This window comes from Orbicella franksi, chromosome 6 (genome assembly GCF_964199315.1).
Source record: "Orbicella franksi chromosome 6, jaOrbFran1.1, whole genome shotgun sequence".
NCBI lineage: Eukaryota > Metazoa > Cnidaria > Anthozoa > Scleractinia > Merulinidae > Orbicella > Orbicella franksi.
This window is the reverse complement of record NC_138150.1, coordinates 29,841,605-29,867,182: the sequence shown is the minus strand read 5'-3', so window position 1 is coordinate 29,867,182 and position 25,578 is coordinate 29,841,605. Positions and strand designations below refer to the sequence as shown.

The following is a 25,578-nucleotide window of genomic DNA, read 5'->3' as shown; positions in this document are numbered from 1 at the left end:
TGTTTTCTGTTTTCACAGAAATTTTCATATAATCCTTGAACTTTACGTCTTCCATGTTCCTAAACTCGAAAATTATCTAATGGCGTCATTCAACCGTCATCAGCTAGTTCTATGAATTTTATTATAACAGAACTTGTGTGAGTAATGGAGTCATTTACAATATTTTCGACAGGATACTCTTGAGGTAAAACGAAAACCATTTTTGCAAATCGACAGTTTCACGGCTTCTTTATGGCGTCACCCCATTTTAAGTGACAACTCAATATGGCAAATTGAAGATAGAAAATGTACTTTTCTGCATGACAGGAAAGTTTCTTTAGAGGGTTAGCTAGGTCATAATATCTACGAATTTCTGATTATTTTTGTTAGCTAGTCTATGAATGCTAAACTTCAAATTTAGCAGCAAAATTTATTGACCAAAACTCGGCCACATCCATGACATAAACTCATGCGAAGAATTACGGATGGTTTGCGAGCATTATAAATAGTAACTCTCTTTTGCTAATTGATATAAACTTGATAGTTGGACTGATGTTTTTCAAATTTACCTTTATACAATTCGCAGTTTAATCCATGCTCCTTTCGGCTTTCGTTGTGTGTTATTTTGAGTTCTTCAAGCGTGTCAGGCCGTTATTGCAATATTCAGTTAATTCTATGACCAGGTGAAATAAGATTTGCGTAAAATTGGGTGACCTATCTCCTATAATAGAGGCTTTGAAGACGTATACTCATTTCGGTAACTGTGTGTGTTTAGCCCAACGTGTTTGGGCTAGTGTTTTAAATAAATCTTGTCGATTAACCATACAGACATATGTTTTGAAATTCTTGGGCAGAAATCTCGTCTGCATAAGAGTGTGAATGCATGCAGGACGAATTCAGCTCTTAACTTTATCACTCGAAGTCTAAGTAAACTCGGAATAAGATTCGTCCGGCAGCAGGTCGAATAACTAGTTTTGTTCCGTTCTTCCGGGAAACTGAGAAATTATACTTAGCACGATAACAAAAGCTATTCATCCGTCATCCAGTCAAAGCAGTTACCGTTTTCCTTTCTCCTGTTCGCCGTTTTTATGTTCTTGATCGTCAAAACGGGAAGAAAAACAGGCTGTGTTCAGTGTTTCAGCCACTACTACAGGCAGATAATATATACGTTCTAGATTTATCTGAAAGTCAGCTCATTCAGTTTAAAGCAGAATTCTCAGTGTTTCGCGGTGGCCCAGGCTATTTTTCAAGGCTTCAATTAGCAGGTTTCGTTTTCGTGTCAGTTACAGTAATTAATACCCACGCAATTTTGTCGAGAATGGTAGGTGCTCGAAACTGAATGATTTATTCCGGCTCAATTTTTTTTTTGTTTTGGTCGATGAACAACACATGGAGCAAGAAAAACATAAATGACGGACTCTCACCAGCACCTGTTTACTGTACAGAAGACAATCGAAATTTGCATAATGCCATTTGAAACTGTTCGATGAAGCTATACGAGTCACTGCAATCGAAGTAGGCAGTTTAACTGACGGAGAAAAAACTTCCCCTGTGATGAAACATTTCATACTTAAGTGTGGGTGAACATTTAGATTCATCAATTTGTAAAGATGAAGTAACAATAACGCAATAAGGTCTCCTGCACTACGAAATTCATCTTTCATGTTGAGAAAAATAAACATCTCTCGGTGTCAGAAGTTTTTCTCTAAAAAAAAAATAATTGGGCAATTTTCCATTTTTTTTTTCTTTTTAGGTAATGATTATAACATCGATGTTTTCGTTTTGTTGACACAGAACACCAATTGAAAATGACTTTAGATAAATTGAGGGGATCTAGATATGTGTTCGATTCACCGTTTGGAATTAAAAAGACCTACTTCTTCTAAATCCATGATTGTTGATCGAACTGGCATAATAGTGGCACGACAGGTATTGTGCGGAGCTCCCGTGGGAAGGAAACAAGACTCAGAATTGTATTGTCTAGCTTCTTCGTTTGAATTTAAAAATTTGTCTGTGGTCAGAAGTCTTATAATTCAACGCCGTTTGTGAACTGGTTCTTGCAACAGTCGAATCCGAGGAATTTCTTAAACCTGTTTTGCAATACAGCCCGACCATGCCGCCTTTCTTTTAGTTCTGTAGTATTGCAACAATCAAAAGATTTAAGGATGGATCAGTTTTCTCGGAGAAATCCGGCATGAAGTATATGTATGTAGATTACTAAACTGCTTATCTCGTAATACATATTACGGTAACCTACAATATAAGTTGTTTGGTGGAAGCCGGCAGTCCGATATAAAATTATTGCAGTACGGAAAATCACCCTGCCGCTTTGACAAATCCAGAATTTCTATCATTATTATTGAAAAAAAAAAAAAATGGAAAATAGACTGATCCTTTGCAAATGTAATGAACTAAATTTTTCACACCCCTACTGAAGTAGCTACACCAGTAGTGAGGAACTAGTCGAATTTACTCCTATCACATACCTTCAAAATATTCCTTTCGCCAGTCAATTAGTTGATTGAACACCAGATCTTCGATTCTCTTTTGCAAAATGTTCCGGCTTCGTTACGTCGCCCAGTGAAAGAAAACACGCTTTAAATGAACTCTTTAGAATGTTCACCTGACGGCCTAAAGTTTGTGAACATTTCCTTGTTGACAAACTGGAGTCACTCAGCTTGTGGAACACAGCGTGCGCGCGGGGCAATATTGAGCTTCTGCAACACCGCCAAGGTTGTTATTGTCAGAGTGATTTACAAGGCGACAGTGTCAAACATAATACCGAATAATACGTGTGTGCTGAGTCGTTAAACAAGATGGAATAAATTATACACAACAGCTGAACATTTTCAGTTTGGGGTCGGCGAGGTAAAACTGAGGCACACGGTCAAGTTCTTCGCGGGAAGATAGGCGGTGAAATTAAAGTAAACATAAAAAGATTTAATCGTAGTCATAATATTTTGACACTTTTTTCTCGTAATATCTCAAGGTGAGTGTAAATCTACTAAGGTAGTAAAAAACTCACTCCAAACTGACAGAAATTAGCGAACAACGTTCATTTGAGACCCATTTAGACCACGCTATGGTAGCACAATGAACAGAAAAACCCTTCAGGGCAAAGTGATTATTCACTCGCCAAAGAAGTTGTTTTCCCTTTAATCCAGCGACACGTCATATCTTAAGAAAAAAAAAAGTTAAATGAAATTGAACATCTTTCATACATATTTGCGTATTTAATTTGTGCATGTAGACAAAAAACACTCTGCGAAAAAAAAGAATCAATAATTAGTTGCTAACTGATGTAAAAACCATCGCGCAAATGATTCGCTAGGTTCACAACAAGATTTGAGTGCCACTGTTCACGGTCTTGTCTGCTATCTTGTCCCTGGTGCTTACCTTGCATGTTTCACTCCGGGTTCTTTTGCCTTATCGGACCCCCCAGCATTTTGTTGGGATAATCACCCAATGAAAAGCTAGCACCGGTACTCAATGAGAACCCCGGACACTGCGCTTCGATCCACCGCTGACCGCATCCGAGTCTAATGCACAGGCCTTTAGATAACCTGCGTTCATTTCTGTCTTTTTTTCTTTTTTTGAAAGGGACCGGTGGGGGGGGGGGGGGGAGGGAGGGGGGAGATATAGGGATGAGATGTAGGGAGCAAGGGTATGATTGCCTTTAGCCCATCTTGTCCTAGCCTCCCACGCAGAAGCTCTTGGGGCTAGGAACGCGTGACGTGCCCACCATATAGGCTCCGATTACCAGCAGCCGGCGGGAAAGGAGAGTCGAGAGAGCGGCGGAAATCAAGCCTATATCCACCCAGGAGCCCATTTCCACCACAAAGTCCTTCAAACTGAATCAACGGAAAATTCATATTTTACTTTACCACTTCTCCTTTGGCAAGATACGCCATTTGTAATCGGGTGGACAACTGGACTTGAGGGTACCGGGATCCATGATTCCAATTTTCCAACTTTCCGGTATACGTTTGTATGGCCGTTTGAGTTCCGGTTGCTAGCTCGTTCCCAGATCCTACACTGCAGAGAAACTCGAAGGCGCCGAAATATTACGCTCCAATTGCCGGTCTTTAGAAAATCGAAATCTTGTAAAATATACACATACAAGATAGAAATATGTCGACAACAGACATTCTTTACTTGTCAATGTTACTAGGATCGATTCCATACGGCCATCTTGTGAAAATCTCCGGCACACCTGCCCGTAAACAGCTCCTGTGTACAGCTGCTGGAATCTGCTTGTCAATGGCTTTGGTGGGATTTTGGGGCATTTTGCATTCGTTTGTCACGATTTTAGGCACTTATTTGATAGTTATTTCTCTTGGTCCAAGGTAAGGCTATTCTCTGTTCATTTTGCGAAATGCTGACGTTCACGTGAGACCTAAATGCAAAGAAATTTACTTGATAAATCTATGTAAGCTTGAATTCCGATTTCACATGATTCCGCCATTGCGAGGCATCGTGCTAGAACAAATAGAACCCAAGCTTATCTTAATTTGCACCCCTTACAATAGTAATTAAAATTACACACGTGTTGAATTGTAAGTGAAGATTGATTCAATTAACTTTTAACGATGTACCGAGTAGCTGAAATGATATAGATGGTTAAACATAACCCTTACATGCTACTTTGAGCGGAACCACTGATTTCCTCCAACGTAACGTTATCATTGGTGTTTTGTCGGGGAAGGAGAAGGGAGCGGGGGGGGGGGGGGGAGGGGAGGGGCAGTCAGTGGGAACCCATGATAACTGAAGATAGCTAAGAGCTTTCTTGTATTTCATCCTCCTACAACCGATTGTAAATATTCTTATTAATAATTAAAAATCTTAGATTTTTGATGAGACCGCTATTTCACAACATGATCATCATTCACAGCTTGAGGTTGGGTTGCCTGTGTCTGTACACCACAAAATACACATGATGCATTTCAGTGCAAAAATTTTCATCTGTTGGTCAACCAGTTTCATCCAATTTATAATCCTTACCAAAACCTGATATACATGTACACTGCAAATATAGTGTAGACATGTGAAACTCACCTTTAGGTAGATGTCATTTGTTCTTCCTTCATTTTTCTTTTCTAGACGCTGTGAGTGGGTAGCATTTCTGTACGTGTTTGGTTATTTGTTCTTCTTCCGAACCTGTAGATATTTTGGCTTTGAGAAGCCACCAGAACATAGCAATGCTATTCAACTGTTAGTTACCTTGAGGGTAAGTTTTAAACTTATTCCCAAGGTTATATTTCTGTCAGAGCCAAAAATGAATTTAATTTTAAAAACCATCCCTAAGGCACCTTTGCTAAGCTCTTCAGTTGTCGATTAGTTTAACAATGACCAAAGTAGACCGGGCAAATGTTGAGAAATTTTATGTTTTATGCTATGTTCTTATTCTCTGCCTAAAAGGTCAAAGGTGAAATCTTAGTATAAATTATTACTAATAACTATGTCTGAGAAACAATATTGTGCCAATGGTATCAACAAATTCATGTCTCAGCGAAGATTTTACGTAACAGATGACTGTGAAATTAATCTTTTTAGTTTATTTTCAAGAATTTGACAAGGCCTGCATTGCTACTGGTAACTTAAATATAGAAAAGTATTACACAGCACCTGGCATGAAGATATGTATTACATTTTGTGAATGAGCACATATGAGACTGAGTAAATGTTGCTTGTAACACCAGAAAAATAAATTTGTATCTTCAAGCTGTTTAATGTAATTTTCTATTGTATAATTATATTATATATATTGCATAATTATTGTTATGTAATATTTTTTAGTGTAAGAATGTTATTAGTGTTTTTAAATAACATCTGGTTTATGCCTTCTTTCAGTGTTGTACTTTACCGTTTGAAATATTTGACTCTGAGGAAACCAGCGAGGCAAATTCCAAGAAGTCAAAACGACCGTCTTTTTATGAGTTTCTCAGCTATTCTTACTGTTACTGTGGGCTGACAACTGGGCCGTATTATCGCTACAAGACTTTCAAAGACATGATCAATCAAGAACATCCCGAACAGATCTCAACCATCATTCCAGCCATGAGGAATCTAAGGACTTTACCTTTTTTTGGTGTAACCTACCTTGTGTTAAACCATTTCTTTCCAGTCAGCCACATTGCAAGTGATGAGTATGTTAACCACCCCTGGGGGATGGTGTTCCAGCTAGCCTATCTTGTACCAACATTCATTGGGTTTCGGTGGCGATTTTACATAGGCTGGCTCTTAGCTGAGAGTTGCTGTATGACCCTTGGTTTGGGAGCGTATCCATTTCAAACGGATCCTAGAGCTGGATTTGGGCCTACTAAGTCAATACCACAAGAAAATGGCATAGTCAATACGGGAACTGCTTCGGAGCAAAATGATGAGCCTTATAAAGACACCCACAGGTATAGTAACATGTTCGTAATAACTGGAAGTGAAGGTGAATAACTATTAATAATGATTAAAAGATCAATTTTTAAACAAAGTGCTTGATTATACAATGTTCAATTGATAGTAAATATAACTAGAAAATGCTATGACAAGGTTCTGTTTGTTGTCGCAATGGTTATTTTTGATTTTGATTGTCTTTGATTTTTCATTTTGCCGTTTTATGTTTATTTTATTCAAAACTTATCGAACTGACCTGAAATTTAACAATCACTGTATATATACAGTGGCATGTAAGATTACTTATCCATGTCTTAAAAATTTTAAAATTATTAACTTGGTTCAACTTTATCATGGAGGGAAACAGTTTAACTGGTTTTCAAGGATATCTGGTTTCTCAAGGGACCAGTCATTAAGTGATTTATTATATAGCACAGTGAAGATATTCAAAGATGTGGTTGTCATTCAGCATTCACAGGTAACGGTGCACTGGTACCCTTTGATGTCATAGATTTTGCAATCTTATGTTGTCCATTCGGAGACTTTTTGGTGAAAAGCAGTTTTATTGTCAAATGTTGCGTGACCCCAAAGTAGGCAGTAAAAGGGGTTAAAGCACAGTCATGTACTGTTGGGGAAACAATCCTGCTATATAGCAATACTAATTATGATCCTGTTATCAATCTTCACAGCTTTGAAACCATCCACAATATAAATATCTTTGAGGTGGAGTTTTCACCTTCCATGTCAAACACAATGAAAAACTGGAACTTGTCTGTTCAATGGTGGATTGCTACTTACATTCACAGAAAAGCACCATTTAAGAACAGAAATTTGAGGTAGGCCTCCTTAATGTTTTCAGAATCAACAGTATTTTCAATAAACCTTTTGAAAGTTAGAAATTTGTTTTAAAAAGTTTTGATTTAATTGCTTTTTAAAACTATTTATTCACACATGTTACATCTTGATATTATTTACAATCCTGCCTGATCTCAAATGAGATCATCATTTCCTTTGGTTCACTGTTATCTCAGTCTGAGGTGTTATTTTTATTATTATTTTCAAATTCCCTTCATTTTAAAGTTTTGAATATCACAGACTGAAATAGTATCCTAACAGTTACCGTAAAGCCTCGAGTTAGAGCCTCCCCTGAAACAAGCACCCCCTTCAAATGAGTGCCCCTCGTATCAGCCAAAATTAAAAATAAGCATCTCCCCTTGAACAAGCCCCCCTCCCCTCCCCATGTTTTAAGGAAGAGTACTGAGGCATTAAAGGATGTATAAGTTTGGTCATGTTCAATCACAAGCAAGTGATTATCGACTCATTCTACTTCCAGTCACTCGAGGGTGACTGGCACTTCATGCTACAGAAACCTGAATGAGCCCTTTTGTTCTGAATAAGCCCTTTTTTGGCTTGTGGCTGCAATAACAGACTTAATCTATTTTCTTAGTCATAAGTATGCCTTCACTCAGTCTCTACTAAGTAATAACATTTCTGTTCATCTTTGTAGGATGTTCACTACACTTTTCGTGAGTGCCTTTTGGCATGGTGTTGCTCCGGGATATTACCTCACTTTCTTGTGCGTTCCACTGGTAGTTATTGCTGAGGTGCGAATGGAGAAAGCCATCAAGCCTTACTTATCACCAAAACTCTGTTACTACTACGACTGGCTCAGTTGGTTTTTCCATTACCGCTCCATGGAGTACCTTGGCTGTGGATTTATGCTCCTTCAACTAGCCCCATGTTGGGCAGCATGGAGGAGTGTTTACTTCATTGGACATATCGTCCTTTTGGCATTTATTATTATTCCATTCTTCATTCCCAAGAAACATACCAGTGACAAAGAAGCCAGAAAAAAGTTGTCTTGATTGCAGCTGTAGTTACACATTGTTTCATTCCAAAGTATCTATTAAAAGGGTACGATATTAGACTACCTCATGGTAAATGACTGCAACAAAAGCCGGGTTGGAAAATCAGCTATTTATTTTCAGCTAATTCCTATATTGTTTTTAAAGTGTATGTGATATTAAGCTTTGTGACAGAAATGCAAGCAGAGGTGAGGCTACACTGGCTTTTGATGTTATTGCAGCACGTTGCTGCAAATAATATTATTACTTATATTTTTGATGCCAATCTATGATTGTACGTTTGATTCACTGATTTCTAATAATCATACTTGTTATCATTTCATTGGAAGATTTATTTTCCCTTGCTACTAGCCTCATGTAATCACTGTTTGTTGTGTACAAGTTTATAGGATCTAAAATTACAAATAGTCTGATATGACGATGTTGAAAGTGATGATACCGAGCCAAGTGAAGATGAGAAGTCAATCAGAAAAGCGATATGAAAGAAATTGATGATTATGATGGTGATGATGTTAATGATGATGATGATGATGATGATTTGCAAAAAAAAAGAAAAGTTTATCAAATGTCTTTGTCATTAATTTTATATTCTATAAGTCAGAAGAAACCAGTAGATGAGATTCAATATAACTTTACACATTTTTGACTATGTAAGTCTACTTTTTCACTCTGGATATCAATGAGTTATCCTTGTGATCCTATTATAAATGACATAGTTGAACTCAGAAAACTGTGGACACATATGTTACATGGCAAAGGTTGCCCATCCCGCCACAGAGTGCTGGTGCAGGTGCATGTGATCAAGTTAATATAGAGCAAAGTAATACTGTGCTGTGCATGGTGCCCTTAAAAAAATAAATAAATAAGTAAATAAATATTTATGGAAGGTTATTGTGTATATATATGAAGCAAGGTAAGAGCCTTGAATGATATTAACTATTATTAGGTATGAGAAAACTAAACTGCAGAGTCTGCCAACAGCAACAGTAATGGGTTTGTGTTTTTGAGGTTTGATCATGTGTCCTGAACTTCATTGTGATGGTCAGTACACAACTGACCTTTCAAACTCAAATTGAAATGTTCACTTCTTTTTTTTCTTTCTTTTTTTTTACAGACAGTTTTGTAGTCCAGCTTAATTTTAAATGAAATTGTACATCTATAATATTAACTTGGAATAAAACCCCAAACAATGAATTGTTTTTCACAACCAGAGTTGTTGAACCAAAGCATGTTCTACATGGCAAGAAGAAACGTTCTAGCCTTGACGTGTATGTATAACTCAAAATGTTGGATCTGTCTCATCCTGATCACTCACATTTTGATGAATGTAAAACAGAGATTTCATGGCTAAATTATGATTATAATTATTATTTTGTACCAATAATGTAATGAATTTGTTTATAAGTAACTTGTAAGATGTTGTTTTGAGATATTTTATTCAATATTCTTTCTGATGTCAATTCAAATTCTCCCCACAATTCAATACATTTGCTTATACATGTAATGCCATTTAGGAAGGTTTGGAAGAACATTTTAGCAGATTTTAGTGCTTCACCTTAGCATCTTTTCATTTCATCTTCTAACAACTGAACAAATCGGTGTAATTTGTCAGCGTAAAATGTCCACTCACAGTTTTAGGAGTAAGTTTTAAAAATTAAAGATAATGGCCAAACGAAAAAAAAAAGATATCGTGCACTGGCCGGGAATCGAACCCGGGCCTCCCGCGTGGCAGGCGAGAATTCTACCACTGAACCACCAGTGCAGGTCCTGAGAAAGGGTGGTGAAATTGCCTTATTTATCGTGTTTAAAAAAAGGTTGGCCGTAAGAAATTTCTTTATTGTGTCTTGATTCCCTGTATCTTTTTCGCTAGTGAATTTTATTGAAGGAGATAAGGTATTAACAACCGTGACATAGACAGTTTGAAAATTTGAGAAAAATTTAAAACAACTTTAGTCGACGCTGACACGTGGACTGTAAAAATTAGCATACATCGGAGAGTATTGCTCTTTATTAACAACCGCAGACCAATTGAATTATGTTTGGAGTTTTTCTGAACCGGCTTATGATTTGTATCTATAGTTCGAAAGATTTCCATATTTTAAGACACTAAAGGAGGTTCAAATGATACCGGACTACAATCCTGTTGCTCAAGCTCTTCTGGGAACTTTATTTACCTGGGCAGTAACAGCGCTAGGGTCAGCGCTTGTGTTTGTTTTCAACAGTGGTCAGGTAACATTTGATGGTAGCGGATGGTAGCGCAGTGTTTGCTCACTTGCTCTCCGTAAAAGCAGTACTTCATATTATTTCTCTGCAATAATTTTTACTATTTTACGTATGTGACTTTCTGTTACGATCTCTAGAGAAAGATTTTAGATGCAAGCTTGGGATTCGCCGCCGGGGTAAGAAATGTAAATTGTATTTGTTAATTCAGCTTACACCTAACCTTAAATATAATTTATTATTATAGCTAGCATTTTCCTAGCATTAAGCATGTATTTAGTACGTACTCAAGCTTTCAACTCTTTTAATCACATGGCAAAAATGTTACAATTGCCATAAATCTTTTTCTTTTGGTTTTTGTAATTTCTGAAGTTTATCACTGAAGACAGTCCCTCTTGGCTGATTGTTTGCTTTTTTCTCCTCACCTATCTTTTTTGAAAATTTATTGCTGTAGTAAAGAGAAATAAGATACTAATCAATATTGGAATTTTTTTGGAATTTGGCAACTGTTACTGTCTGCTTTTGGTATCACTAATTTGATCTCAGTATTATTTAATTATTTAGGATTCTTGAAAGTGCCAAACCAGGTTTTCTTTTAAGTGCAACTTTTGTTATGTTGTGGCATGTATGATATTGCCAATTTCCTCATCCTTATTAACAGTAAAGCATGTCCAATACTTACCAATAGTTTCCACAAGTGGTGCAAATTAAGATAATAGGATTGTTCGAGGTGCAAAATCAGGGTTTTCTAAACTTTTTGCATGTGGGTACTTTCCGGTACTATAAAACTGAATGCATAATTTTATGTACAACTGATGAAAGTGTACATCATTAATTAGGGTTCCAAAGGGTTTAAAAAGCGTGATGCGTGATGAGGGTAAACATTAGTGTGAGATGCATGAAAAGCTTGACTAAAAGACATCTATGACTCATGAATTTATGCCAAAAAAAGCTTTGTTAAAAGCTGCCAAAAATATAAGTGGCGCATTAATTTTGTTGAAATTTGTGCATGAATGAGATCACAATCCTTGCCCCATTTCCTACCCTCATTAGGTGAGGCACCTATAAACTCATATACAGGTAGATAATTATTTTTAAGGAACTCTGTGTAACTGGCAAAACTGCATCTCATTGGGGGAATAGTCAACTCATGTGTCTTTTTTTCACCAGCCCCATGACTTGCATGAGTCTGATACCTGTTGGCAAATCCTCTTTGTAATAATTGTGCTCAAAAACTGAACCACCCTTAACAGTTGTTCACTGGATGTATGACTAAATCTAAGTTGCAGCAATTTACTAGCCCTGTTTCTAATGATTGCACTAAAAAACTACAAAAGTCCATAACAGTAAAATTATTTTATAATTATAGTATTTTATTGTAGGTCATGCTGGCCGCATCTTATTGGTCTTTGCTTGCTCCAGCTATTGAGATGGCAGAGATATCTGGAAGTTATGGAAAGGATGGCAAGTTTGCCTTCATTCCGGTGTCTGTAGGGTTTGTTCTCGGAGCAGTGTTTGTCTATGGAGCTGACAAGCTTATGCCATTTCTGGTAAATTTCAAGTCTGGATAATTTGTTGTGCATAAATACTTGTTATGAGATAATAAGAAAGTAAATTTCAGTATGATAATACTAACCCCTTACTAACCAAGCATGAGGGCTGTACTGAGGAATATTGGCCCAAGGTCATTGCAATATGGACCAAGCACAGCAAGGTTCTACAAAAACAACTGAGGGCTAATATTCCCCAAGCAAGCTAGGTTAGTAAGCTATTATTGTATGGCACTCCATTGAAGTTGCAAATTTTGAATTTATCAGCTTTCAAAAACAAAAAATATACAGCTTGTGACCATTTCCATGGAAACAGTCTACATGGCAAAATCCCAAACAAGAAGAACCAATCAGAATAATTCTTGGATTTACCACAAGACTACCTTGCCATATAATAAAGAATTATATTTTTTTATATCATAACAAGCATAATGTTCGTAGACAAGTTTGTTTTATTCACATTTGGACCAAAATGCTTAAATATAAGTTTGTTGTCTTTTTTAGGGTGTAGAATCGTCTAACATAACTGATGCCATTACTGGTGACTTCCAGAATGGAAGTGCATGCAAAGAAAAGGAATTAAAAGAGGACATACAACACACTGAAGTCTCCATAACTAACTTCTCATACAGTAGAGATATATCACAGCTAACGCAGAGAAAGAGAGAGAATTTATACACAAGTAAACAAGAAGTTGATCAGGAAGGGCAAAAATCAAGAGAGCAGCATGCCAGCTGGAGAAGAATACTTTTACTAATTATTGCAATTACTGTTCACAATATTCCAGGTAAAATGCTAAATGTATTATGTTGTGGCAGTCATTAATTAATAATAAGTGCGAGGTGGAGACACAGTGGTCTGAAGGTTGGTACGCTTGACTATGGATCGAGCGCTAGCTCCAGGTTGGAGCCCTGGCCGGGGACATTGTGTTGTGTTCTCAGGCAAGACACTCAACCCTAGCTCACAGCGCCTCTCTCCACCCAGGTGTATAAATTAGTACTGGTGAATTTAATGCTGGAGGTAACCCTGTGATGGACTAGCATCCCATCCAGGGAAGGGTAAAAATTTTCCTAGTCGTTTCATGCTACAGAAACTGGCGGGGATAAGCTCCAGCCTAATGAACCACTTGGCTTTTCTGCAGACTTTACGTACCTAAGTGCAAGGCACAGTAACATCAGAGTTTGATCAATGGATTCCAGTTCAAGAGTAGTGGGAAGAAATTTGGTCAGGGTCATCGTCAGTAAGGTGGATTAAGTTTGGCAATCAAACAAAATTGAACACTGAAGTTTGTAGCTGAATTAAAAGTTAATCTACCTAAAATGCTTTTCATTCTCTTCTTGACAGAGGGACTAGCAGTTGGGGTAGGATTTGGTGCTATAGGAAAAACAGCTTCTGCAACTTTTGAAAATGCCAGGTATATCATGTTGTTCAATTGGACTGACATTCTGACCTACATGTATATATTTAATTTAAGTGAAAGTCTATTTTATACATTTATTATAAATAACCACATGTTTCAGTCACTGTGTATTTTAACAAGTGTTCATAATAATAATTTGTTGTTGTCTACTCTTTCCAGAAATCTAGCGATAGGTATTGGAATTCAAAACTTTCCCGAAGGGCTTGCCGTCAGTCTCCCTCTTCGAGGAGCAGGATTTTCCTCATGGAAGAGTTTTTGGTATGTATGCTGTTTGTTTCTTGTTTACAATAGAATCATTGTAGTTGTTATTACCATGGCTTTGTAGCTTACTGTCACATGCTTTGCCTTGTCATCACAGATGATCTTTAAGGTGATGTCTCACAAGCTGATTTTTAACATCAACTTTTAACCCCCAGTTTTAAATCCATGTTACACAAGAGAGCTTTTAACACAACTTTGTTGCGGCGAAGTTATGTTGTGATCAGCAACAGTATGTGACGCAACTTTGCTGATTTTAACGTCAATTTTTAACCCCCAATTTTAAATCCATGTTACACAAGACAGCTTTTAACGTACATGTAACTTTGTTGCAGCAAAGGTATGTTGTGGTCAGCAACAGTATGTTACACACTTGCTGATTTTTAATATCAACTTTTTAACCCCCCATTTTTAATCCATGTTACACAAGACAGCTTTTAACACAACTTTGTTGTGGCGAATGTATGTCATGGTCAGCAACAGTATGTTACACAAACTGGTTTTTAACTCAACATTGTATATACACTTTTTAAATTTGGGCAACAATGTTGCTGGTTTTTGAATTGCTCTCAAAAAACCTGCAATGTGTCCACAACAAATTGCCCTGTGCACTATGCTACAAAAGTTCAATTTTTAATGCAACAATATGCAGTTCCGGGAAATATCCATACTCCCTCACAAAAGGGATAGGAATTTCCTGGGGGTTGGGGGTGGGGGGGGGGGGGGGGAGTAAGACCAAAACAAGCAAGCTTAATTGGAATTTCCAAAGGGGAAGGGGTCTGGAACCAAACAATGTTGCATTGAAAATCGGCATTTAAAATCAAGTGGTGTAACATCACCTTAAGTAGAAATTTGATCCAATTTTCTTCAAGGTATGGCCAACTCAGTGGTATGGTAGAGCCAATTGCTGGACTGTTTGGTGCTTTTGCAGTCGTGGTGAGGATTCTTCTAAATTGACAATGATGCCAATTTGATTTCGACATACAAATACACTGTACTCAATGTTTGGCTCTGCACATAATTTTGTTTTAGACATAGACATAGGGTACATAGACATAGTTTACTTTACTTGGATAACACACTTAGCTATGGTAACAGTGCATCCCATAGACTTGATAAGCAGAGTCTACAGGATGCACCAGCTACAGTTGTAGTTTACAGGTGTGTTAAGAAAACAAAATAAGTAAGTACTGTAAAGGAGATTTTGATTGTTGATACGTTTATCATCAATACAACACTGTCCTTTTGAAAAAGATTCCTGTCATTATTCTCAGCATTCAGACCTGACCTTATTTAAATGTTTTGATGAGAAATGTGTGTATGAAGTCTGTTGGGCAGCTTATAAGGCTGAATGTTTTGTCACTGTTGAGAAGGGATCACTTGTAGTACAGGATAGTCCTGTGAACTGTTCAACATTCCCACCCACTATCCCAGGGGCAGATCCTGGATTTTTCTTAGGAGGGGGTGCACCACTAAGGAATGGCATAACTGACTGGTGAGGTAATCAATTTTAGAAGCGAATATGTCATCTCAAGCGGGGGGGGGGGGGGGGAAGGGATGTGCACCCCCTGCACCCTCCCCTAGATATGCCCCTGTACCCCAACATATCTCACTGATATGGCTACCCAGTGGCCATTCCATGTAACAAAGGTCTCTTTAAAACTCCAGGTTGCTGAGCCCCTGTTACCGTATGCTTTGGCATTTGCCGCTGGTGCAATGATTTATGTTGTAGTAGATGATATCATACCGGAGGCACAGACAAGGTTTGATATCATTGTGATATTTACTGCAGTATTCACTAATCATGACTGTAAATTTGATTTTTATGATCTTATTATACATGTAGTTATGTTATTTGAGTAAATATTTGGCTAAACTAGTTTTGGTCTTATCTGTGATATGCTCTCTTTTATAAAGTATAGGACTGGTCCTTCTATCAAAATTGTTTAGAAAATAGCCAAAGAAAATTAGCATGCTGATTGGTTAAAATCATGTTTCTATTTAACAATTAGATTACGAGCTTGAGTTTTCTATCACGCATAGAAATCGAGAGCGAATAAATATCTAATTGTTTTAGTATAAATCTACTAGTCATTCAAAACTTTAGCTAAATCCTCTTCACATAAACTTTGAAAATCCAACAAGAGCACACTGCTACGATACTCATTGTCTGCTAAACAAGGTTTCAAGGTTTCTATCTTGTGATAGTTGACGAGGGCGCAGCCCGAGTTAGCTATCACAAATAGAAATCAAATAATCTAACTGTTTTAGTATAAATCTACTAGCCGTTCAAAACTTTATCTAAATCCTCTTCACAGACATTTCATAAACACCAAGAAGCGGCCTTCATTTTGTTAACAAGCGCAGACTGCTACGCTACTCACTATGTATCACAGAATAGATAGTGAGTAGTGCAGCCAATCAGCAAATCAGAGAACGGCATTCGTGATAGAATGCTAGTAGATTTATACTAAAACAGAAATAGATAGTGAATAGCGTAGCCAATCAGAGAACGGCATTCATGATAAAACCAAACCTCTCTTTGAAGTAAACTTTTTTATTTTTTCTTTCAGTGGTAATGGTCGTTTGGCTTCGTGTACAACTATTGTTGGTTTTGTTGTCATGATGTCACTGGACGTAGGACTTGGATGAGAACAGTCTAGCTTGATTCATATTTTATCAATTATGGCCTGTAGGAGCAGTAATTTAACTCAAGATATGGATTTGAACTACCTGCAGGATAATATGCCCTGCAGTAAGGAGGGTTTTGTACAAAACACCGGGTTACAAAGTACACTATGATGGAAAGAAAACGATGAAGGAGGAGGACTGGAGTCTCTGTCATGTCAGACTTTCTCCACAATCCACCGCACGAAAAAAAATGGCAGCTGTACATTTTACCACAATACCTTGCGAACCTAACACAGCCTGTAAAGGCACAAAGAAAGCCAAATTTTTACAATATCTGTCCCTGTACGAAGGACATTCTTTATGTTAGGTTTGAAGATTTTGTAACTCTTCGTACGTTTTTACGAACGTTAATTTTTTTCGTGCGCTAAGAACTATGGGTAAATGTACCAATCGTCATCTTTTTGCCTACAGAGGATTGCTGAAGCTTCCTATTGTTAGTGCACGCTGGTTCTATGTATCATAGCGTAGTCCCGCAGAAAACGCAGCTTTTTCAAGTTCTAATTAAATCTTCTCGAAGTAATTTATTTAGTTCTAGTCACAGATTCACAAGGACTAAAGCAGCTACGTCACGGTTTTGCGCATCTTGAAAATTTTAGCCTAAACTTTTCAAGTTCGTCGTTTGTAATCCGTGTTAATCTTCTCCATCTTTAACCATCCTTGTTAATTTATGGTTTATTGTTATCTCTTTAGTATTTTTCTATCTTAGTAAACTACTATTTTCAGGTTTTGTGCAAGTTAAAGGTAATTTTGTAAGTGGCCAAAATAACTCAAAATACCGTGACTGAGCTCCTTTAAAGAAGACTACAGAAAACATTCAGAACATTTTTTGCATGAAATCACGGTAAAATAAGGGAAGCGAGTTTCCTCGTAGTAACAGAAAACTCTGAAAACACCCATAATCTACGAAACGTGTGTACTGTAACTAACAAAAGGAACTTCCGATGTTAAGTGCGCGAAAATATCGTATCAGCTACTCGCACTATAAGAGTTACTTCGTATAGTCGTTATCGCATATTCAGGAGTGGAGAGAAGTCTCAATTTTACAGTGGCTTTATAACTGAGAGCCTTTTGCACCGGAATTGTAGGGGCTCGAGATTTAAATCCTCTAGAAACTTTATTTAATACGCCTACTCGCTTCGGAGTGTACATTTGTAAATCTCCCAAGATGTCCCCTTCTTGGAATGTTTCTTCCACTTTGGCTTTGCGTGGCTCATTTCTTACAGTCTATACCATAATTTACTTTGTTAGAACTATATCCACATGTTTTCAGGAAAATCTCTCCATGGCGTAGAATTCTGAAATTACCCAAAGTAACACTTAAAAACTTATTTGTCATTCATGAACCTTTGCAGTGAATTGCGTGTTGCTGGGAATCTCAACGAACATAAGATAATTTCAAAAATTGGACTGGTTTAATCTCGGTGTAACTCTGTACCATTTCGACAAATTAACAAATGGTAGCTTATTTTGATTTAAAAAATTTCTAAAGCCACCAATATTTCTGGGTAGGGCGTTAGATGACAGATTTTTGTATTATAATTTGTTATCTCGCTACTGTAGTATTTAATTAGGAACATTTGTCATTATGGGATAAAAAGAAAGAAAAACAAGAGAATAGTTGTAGTCCAAATTTACGGAATTTTAGGGTGTAGTTTTCTAGCGTTCTTGTCAGGAGGGTGGATTGTTCTAAAATCGTATAATAAACGACACACTATATGAATAGTGTTTATATTTATTGAGGTTGCAAAGCTTTAATAACCAGCAATTTTGGTACAAACTTGTTGGAATAAATTTGCCGTCAATTTTATGACAGTCACTTTGATTTGCATCTTGTCTTTTTTCCACGGGCGATAACATGAGATGGATGCACTTTTATTACGATTAGAATTGAGTCCTGTCAACTGGTCTTACATGGGTTTCAAATAGTCTCCTTGAAAGAAGTGTATGACGAGCAAACATCTATTTACGCCTTTTCAGCCCTCCGCGAGGGGGCGGGGGGGAGACTCCCATAAAAAGGACGGGGTGCCCTTGGAAATCTTGAAAAAAACCCTAATAGGCACGAAGATTCTGTTTTGTGAGCGTGGCTTGAAATGTTATTCATCCCTAAGAGGTACCAATTCCAGGAGATGGGCTCCTGCCAATTCTAAAACAACACATTATCTCCTGTCATATTTTTTGGGCTCAACACCCTAAAAGGTACTGCAAAAACTCCCGCTGTGGACCGTTTGAGGCTGAATACCCCAAGAGATACCAAAACTGCCCTTTCAACCCGTAAAAGGTACGACGACCACCCCCGTCCGAGCTCGAGTCCTCCGCCGGGGGGGTGTTGAGAAGAATGAAATGACTGTAACCCTGAATGGCGCGTTTCATACTAGAGACACATAATCCGTCCGGATAATGCGTTTGCAGTTCTGTTCCTCACTGTGGGAACGGAACAAGCTATTAGTCTTCCCGAGCCTTCAGTTTGTCGTTTAAGACACACAAAAGCAGATAGTTTGCCTTGACGAATGAGCTAGTATGGCCATCTTATACTGAGGCAGCGTCCACCACGGCTGAGGAATTTGAAAACGCAGCTTTTTTTCTTCGGTTAAGTCTACTATCCACACTCGGAGCTTTTCGAAAACGCTCTTCAAACCAGAAGAAGCTATGGCCTGAAAGCATTTTGAAAACAGAGCTTTTCGAAAAAGATGGCGTCACGATAATCATTTGACTGTTTTCCACAAAGACAAATCCAAAATGAGCTGTGATTGTTGTATTTTTAATTTCCTCCGGAGTAGTCTGGACGGAAAGCATTCGATGAGTTTTCAGAGTGAAACTCTCTCCGGTGTAGTGCGGGCGGGGGCCTTGTTAGCCGCTACTCGGTTCAACCAAGGAAAGGTTTACCAAGGGGACTATCCGCTTAGCCAAGTTCATCTCTTGGTTTGTCGCTCAAGGTGCGATACTAAATTTGTCCTCAAAAACATCAAAAACCTCAAAACTAAGTAACAGCCAAAGAGAATACAGCGAGAATAAATAAGCGTAGGCGATAAGCGACGAAGGTGTCGACTACGGTTCACTTTACACGAAGTGTCACATGATCACACCATGTACATTTTGTACTGCTGGCTCAATTTAATCAAAAATGGCGGACCGTAGACCGCAGGCAAGCGAAGCGAAGGGGTATGAAACTGAGCTGAAGTATGTGTTAACAGACAAAGTGTTCGTCTTCGACCAGTCATGGCTCAGGACCAATTGGCTCTTACTTAAAGAATGATCTTTCGACGCCTGATACTCGGCGATGCTTGTTCACGAGCGTCTAAACAACATCGGAGAGCCAATCTTCAAAGGTTCTTATTTTCGGGAGATGGACTACCCTCTCTTCAATAGAATTTCAGAAATCTTGCTGCAAGTGGAAAGTTCAAGTTACGCACGCAGAGTAGCGTTGGTGGTTCTCCTGGTTTTTGCAGGTTTTCTTTTGAATGCAATACTTGGACGATTGTTGGAGAAGATACGGCGAATGGTCCTTCGAAGAATGTTTGATGTTGCCGGTGCCGGCGACGAAGGCGAGATTGTATTTGGGTTAGATTTGGCTTTTGGATTGGCCAATTTAACTTGTACTGCTTTGCTTGCTTGGGAAATACACCATATTTGCACATGGATATTACAGACTGATCGTGAGCCGTCGTAAGCTCATTTATAGGTCAGTAGCAGATACCAGGTTCGATGCTTGACAGCTTTCCAAATTAAAGACATGGTTGATCATGATCTTTCGTATATTCACTTGAAGCTGTCCAAATTGTTGCACTGAAATAGCTGGATAAAGAAAGAATTTGAAGAGCTTTCAAAAATACTGATGGGGATGTTAGAGTAAACTTCATCCAAGTATGGCGTGACCTATCAAAACAAACAAAAAGGTATCTATGACAGCGAAAAAAAACAATGTACGGGACTTTATTCAGGGGTTAAAAAATAAAATACCAAAAATAAAAAACACCATGAAAGGGAGTTAAAAGAAGTGGACCCTATGTAAACAAATTCCCTAAAGTATACTAAATGCTCCAAATAACATACATGTAACTGAAGGGACAGTTTTAATTTAACACTTTTGTAGGAAATGTCTGAGGTAAACTCTACTGTGGACATTTCATCTTAGAAATCACGATTTCATAAAGGATAAAGAATCTGGGTAATGCCATCATTACCTTATTGGGTTGTCAGATATTTACAAAGTTTTTAAAAAGCTTTACTAGTAAGAAATTTTTTTCATGTACTAAGTACCAAGAAAAAAACTTCTTGCAAGAAACTTTAACAGTGACAATATTATTAGTGGAGCTCTGGCAGCCCAAAGGGCCACCAAGCAGAGCCCCATACTCATATAGGAGAGAAAAGAAAACCCATGAGTTGATTTTCCCATGGTTATCATGGCTAGCGGTATTGCTCGTGGGCATAGACACACGATGGCGATGGCGATGGAGTCACACAACATGGCGGCCATACTCCAAATAATAGGTTGACAAAGGCATGCAGCCGTTTACCGTTTACCGTTTACTTCTTTGATATTGGACATCCATGTTATGATCAATTGACACCTTTCAAAACAAGGTATCTGCTGACCAGTAAAATCACATGACCATATCGTGGGCTCAAGTTTACAGCTCATTGAGGTCATGTGCTTCTTTGAAAATGACTGCTGACTAAGTGCTGGTTTCAATTGGATTGCAGGCTCATGTCAGGTTAACTTGTTGAAAACAGGGCAACGCTAACCCAGGATTTAAAGTTAACCAAATTATAACTTTTTCTTCTATACGAATGTTTTTTGCTGTTTTGTTTTGTGTATATGGTGATTATTAAAACTCACAGCGGAAGGCCAAACAATATACAGAAAACTTCACTGCAAAGTTACAAAACTCAAACCAAATCTACCTTTTCCTGGGTTAATTGGGCTCTGAACAACCCAGCCCAGGAGCTACGCTTTTAGGTTGGCCTAAATCTGAATATTAACTGTTACAATATCATTGTATGATATACTAGAAAATGGAAAACTTGCAAAAAAGAAATGGACTTTTTCGCCCAATTTGTTCACTAGTATATTAGGGGTAACCTGAAAACACTGAACCCTGGTCCGTGGACCCCCACTACGGACCCGGTCCGCGGACTACCTATGGACCGGTCCACGGACTCCCCCTACGGACTCCCTCTACAGACCACCCCCAAAATATAATAAAAATAATAAATAAATATTTCAGTTACGGGTTGTCTAATAGATTACTTGTGACAGCGAAATTGTGAACATTACATTGTGCAAATGTAACAGACCTTGATTCAGGCTCGGGTGCAATTTAAATCATTACACATTGCCATTTCCTTTGCGGTGGCCATAAAGCATACGAAAGACGCGTACGGGGAAACCTCCGGGAAGCCTCGAAATTTGTGTTTTTTCCCCTCTGTCATTTTGTTCAGCCCATTCTCCTGTGGGTTCTTGAACTCGTTCCTGGCTTCACAATTTGCTCAGCAGAATAACAGATACAACAACAATTAACTGCCTAAAAATATATCTTCCATAGCCAGATTGAGCTACGAATGGAAAGTAAGAACTTTCCTCCTTACCATCAGCATCTCCTTATGCTGAAAACAGCTTTTGAGCATTTTTTTGGGAGGTGGGGGGGGGGGGGGGAGGGTGGGGTGTTAAAAACCCAAGTCTGTTACATTTGCACAGTGTAACACTCGAAAAATCACCGACATGAGTCTGAATCTATCAGACAACCCATAAGTGAAATCTTTATTTATTATTTTTACACTATTTTAGAGTGGTCCGTAGAGGGTGTCCCATAGGGGTAGTCCATGGACCGGTCTGTAGGGTAGTCCATGGACCCAGTCTGTTGTGGGGGTCCGCGGACTGGGGGTCAGTGTTTTTGGGTTACCCAGTATATTAGAACTACTAGTAATACTAGTAAATGGCAAACTGGGAGAAAAGAAATTAGGAAGCTTAAGCAATGACGACAGCAACGGCTAAGATGACATCTAGTCAAAAATGAATTTATATTTTACCAGCAAAATTTGCAATTGTCTAGATTTGTTCAGTTTACCAGTGGCTCTAAAATGTGCTCAGGCTAAATATGCATTGCCAGCATTCAATTCCAAATGGAAATGCAAAAAATTAGCCATCCTCATTCGCATTCCTTTGACTACACAGAACTTGGTCATTTTACGTTGTTGTTTTGCAGAGGACAGTAAAGAAATGTATAGGGCATGTGCACAGCTATTGTTTTGTCCATTAAACCTTTTGTTTGGTAATGTTCTCATTGCTACCATCGTCATGGCTTGCTTAAGCTCCCTATTGACTTTTTTGCCCAATTTGTTTACTAGTATATTAGAAGTATATTAAAAAAAAGAAAAAAAGTGGACTTTTCCGCCTGATTTGGTTACTAGTATATTAGGTGTAAGATCTAAAAACAAAGATAAAACCAAAATATTTATGTCCAAAGAAATGATCGATTATAGAAACTAAAATAAATATGGTTAGTAGTTGTATGACAAGACCACTGACTCAAAGGACAAGTGAGCTATATAGAAAGCGATCAGTAACTGGTTCAAGTCAGTAGCACCCCGGGGGGGGGGGGGGGGGTACTCTCAGAAAAGTTGGGTGGGGGTGTGCAGCCCGCTTCCCGAAACCCTTACCCTATTTATGACCAAAATCTGTGATTTTCCCTACCCTATTTATCACCTGACAATAAAATTTGATACCCTATTTATGACCGTTGCGGCTGGCACAGTTGCCCTAAACATAGTTTATGAAGGGCTTTTGTTGATGTTCTTATTGATAAAGATGAAAAAGCACAATCCTGGTCAAAAGTCTTGGGACACTTTGTACTTTGTCAAGGTATGGTCTTTCTGTCCACCTCCCCCTCCCCACCCCCAACAAAATGTTGATGTTGATTCATCCAAGGTAGACCCACTATTCCAACGTTGTTTTTGGCGGAGTGGGGGCCTCGGCAAATTAAATAATGACTTTCCAATTCAAAATAAAGCGTCACCAGTTGTCATTTTATCAAGTGTCCCAAGGACTTTTGGCCAGGATTGTAGGTGCAAAAACCATGCCCTTTTTCAGCGCCAAAATGGCCAAAACAATGCCCTATTTATGACCAAAGCGGCTGACAAACCATACCCTTTAGGGCCGCACATACCTATATAGCCCATATGAGGGAGTACCCTCCCCGGGAAAAAAAGTAAACTGGGTTTTGGATTCAAGACAGAGCCTCCACCACCCTTTAGTTTTCATTCTTGTTTATCTTTCAGAGTTGCCTAACAAGGAAGAATTGGCAGAGTTGCGCATAAAATGAAAACAGTAAGGGGAACTTTAGACTACGAGTAGTCTGTCCGTGCGTGACGCCAATGAAAACCGCGAGAAAAAAATGGCCGCGCGAAATCCCGGGGGCGAGAAGCGCTCGAACGAGGTTTATTACGGTCTCGATCCCAGGATTTCGCGCGGCCATTTTTTTCTCGCGGTTTTCTTTCGCGTCACGCACGAAAGACTAAGCGAAAGACGGACTTCTCGTAGTCTAGAAAAACTTGTAGATCTTGAAACTGTACGGTATAACTTTACTTACATGATTAATTTTCAGTTTCTGTGGGGACAAAGGATGCGCTGGCTAGATATCGGTTTTCCTCCGCAACAAGAAAACCGCTTCATTTAAGTTTAATCTAACCGCGTAAGAAGTCAATTTGGTGATTATTACCCGCAATCACACTGAAGCCATGAATTTTTTCCCGCAAATCGCAGACGTTATTTAAAAGCGCCATCATATATCTTTTATATCCTCCGCCGATGATTTGTTCGAAATTAAACTGCTCTGCCCGAGGATAAAAATATCGGTCTGATCCGTAGCAAGCCGTCCGTGATAAACCGACACCTTTGAAAGAGGCGAGCGTTCCCAATATATTTTGTTTCGAGGTTAAAATGATTAACAAAATGAAAATGAAACGCCAGACCACTTTGTTCATATTGAATTTAACTTTCTGTGAAAGTTCCTATTTTTAGTCATCGCTTTTAAACTGGATAATTAACATAACTAGGAAATGTCCCGAGTGCATGCAATGGAATATTCATCGCTTTTAGTTTATTCATTCAATAAGGAAGCGATTCCTTGAGGTGAATGCGCGATGGGAAAAAGATAAGAAATCAAGGGGCCTTTCTTCGGCGTTGCAGCTTCTTCTGAGCACAGTATTGTTTTGTTTGTTTAAAAAAAAGTCGGAAAAACTACGAATCTGATTGACAGTGCCGGATTGTATGTAAGTGAATGACATCTCTTTCGTCAATTTCCTGTTGGCCTGACACAATAACCTCTTGCAAGGCAAAGCAGCAAGAAGTAGAAACGGTTTGCAAAACAACAGCTGGTCGAAGCTTCGCCCACATACCGCCTACACACTAGGAAGAACGACAAAACATTTCCGAAATATGTCCCTTGCGTGGTGACGATATTTTAATTTAGATAAATTGATCCGGCGTTAATGTTTTATGTGAATTGCTTCCAACGTTTCTAAACTTTCGACTTATACAGTGTAAGAAGCTCGTTAGATATCGCTGGGTAGAATATTGTTAAGAATTCACAATATTTGAATGTACGTATTAGCATATTGTCTATTTTTTGCTATTAAATGGTTATTATTATTATTGTTATTATTATTATTTTTCATGTTTTGTTTTTAGGGGAATAAAACGAAGATGCTGTTACGGCGATCCAAACTAAAAAAGAACAAGAATAAAGAAATAATCTAATTTTGACTCAGAATCAGATCAGAAAAAAAAGCTCGTTATGGCGCTTACGAAAGCTAGAGCAAGATCGATATGAATGAGTAATTTACACGTGCTGTCCACACGGTTCAAGAAATATATTAAAAAAGTGAGCACACTTGAAATGCATGGGACAGTCCTGGAGTGCAATGCGACGGTTTCACCCACGTCCTTCCAGACAAAGCAATTAGTTATGTCTGTCTTAGGGAGAAATAACGGGTCTTCAAGCTTTCCAACTGCCATCAAGATGATGTCGACAGCTCTTTTGGACAGCTTTCAGTCTGATCAATTAAGTGGCACTTTTACAGTGAAACAAAACTTCGTTTGATTCGGTGCCTATAAAAATCTTGCCGCACTTCAACTTTTTACCTTAATACATGTCACTTAATCAAAGTCGTAGAAGTGAGACTTTTAATGCGGCTTCTACATCAGCTGGTT

The 25,578-nt window shown here is 38.3% G+C and overlaps 2 protein-coding genes and 1 non-coding gene across 6 annotated transcripts; 2 read left to right on the top strand and 1 right to left on the bottom strand.

Moving 5' to 3' along the window:
- Positions 1 to 3,600: 3,600 nt before the first annotated feature.
- LOC145490322 (membrane-bound acylglycerophosphatidylinositol O-acyltransferase mboat7-like) lies at positions 3,601 to 9,563 on the top strand. The gene is made up of 5 exons (XM_081469448.1): positions 3,601 to 4,325; positions 5,080 to 5,206; positions 5,830 to 6,383; positions 7,056 to 7,202; positions 7,874 to 9,563. The coding sequence occupies exons 1-5, from the start codon at positions 4,111 to 4,113 to the stop codon at positions 8,229 to 8,231; spliced, it is 1,401 nt and encodes a 466-aa protein (XP_081325574.1). The 5' UTR covers positions 3,601 to 4,110; the 3' UTR covers positions 8,232 to 9,563.
- Positions 9,564 to 9,922: 359 nt separating this feature from the next.
- Trnag-gcc (transfer RNA glycine (anticodon GCC)) lies at positions 9,923 to 9,993 on the bottom strand. Its single transcript has one exon. It is a non-coding gene; the product is annotated as a tRNA-Gly (tRNA).
- A 72-nt stretch (positions 9,994 to 10,065) lies between these two features.
- LOC145489608 (zinc transporter ZIP11-like) lies at positions 10,066 to 19,217 on the top strand. Of its 4 annotated transcripts, none has more exons than XM_081468604.1 (9): positions 10,069 to 10,460; positions 10,592 to 10,630; positions 11,834 to 12,001; positions 12,506 to 12,788; positions 13,346 to 13,415; positions 13,581 to 13,679; positions 14,552 to 14,615; positions 15,348 to 15,442; positions 16,253 to 19,217. In XM_081468604.1, exons 1-9 carry the CDS (start codon positions 10,353 to 10,355, stop codon positions 16,329 to 16,331), a joined length of 1,005 nt encoding a protein of 334 aa, XP_081324730.1. In that variant the 5' UTR covers positions 10,069 to 10,352; the 3' UTR covers positions 16,332 to 19,217. The 4 variants fall into 4 exon arrangements, with proteins under 4 accessions (XP_081324732.1, XP_081324730.1, XP_081324733.1 ...); XM_081468605.1 differs by having other exon boundaries at positions 10,444 to 10,460; positions 11,821 to 12,001; XM_081468607.1 differs by having other exon boundaries at positions 10,370 to 10,630; positions 11,874 to 12,001.
- The last annotated feature ends 6,361 nt before the right edge of the window (positions 19,218 to 25,578 follow it).

Bases quoted from the DNA above. Each gene is read 5' to 3' on its own strand.
- LOC145489608 (XM_081468604.1), top strand. From the start codon at position 10,353: ATGATACCGGACTACAATCCTGTTGCTCAAGCTCTTCTGGGAACTTTA. The intron at 10,631-11,833 runs GTAAGAAATGTA...ATTTTATTGTAG, and splicing joins GCTTGGGATTCGCCGCCGGG to GTCATGCTGGCCGCATCTTA. The intron at 12,002-12,505 runs GTAAATTTCAAG...TGTCTTTTTTAG, and splicing joins ACAAGCTTATGCCATTTCTG to GGTGTAGAATCGTCTAACAT.
- LOC145490322 (XM_081469448.1), top strand. From the start codon at position 4,111: ATGTCGACAACAGACATTCTTTACTTGTCAATGTTACTAGGATCGATT. The intron at 6,384-7,055 runs GTATAGTAACAT...CAATCTTCACAG, and splicing joins CCTTATAAAGACACCCACAG to CTTTGAAACCATCCACAATA. The intron at 7,203-7,873 runs GTAGGCCTCCTT...TCATCTTTGTAG, and splicing joins TTTAAGAACAGAAATTTGAG to GATGTTCACTACACTTTTCG.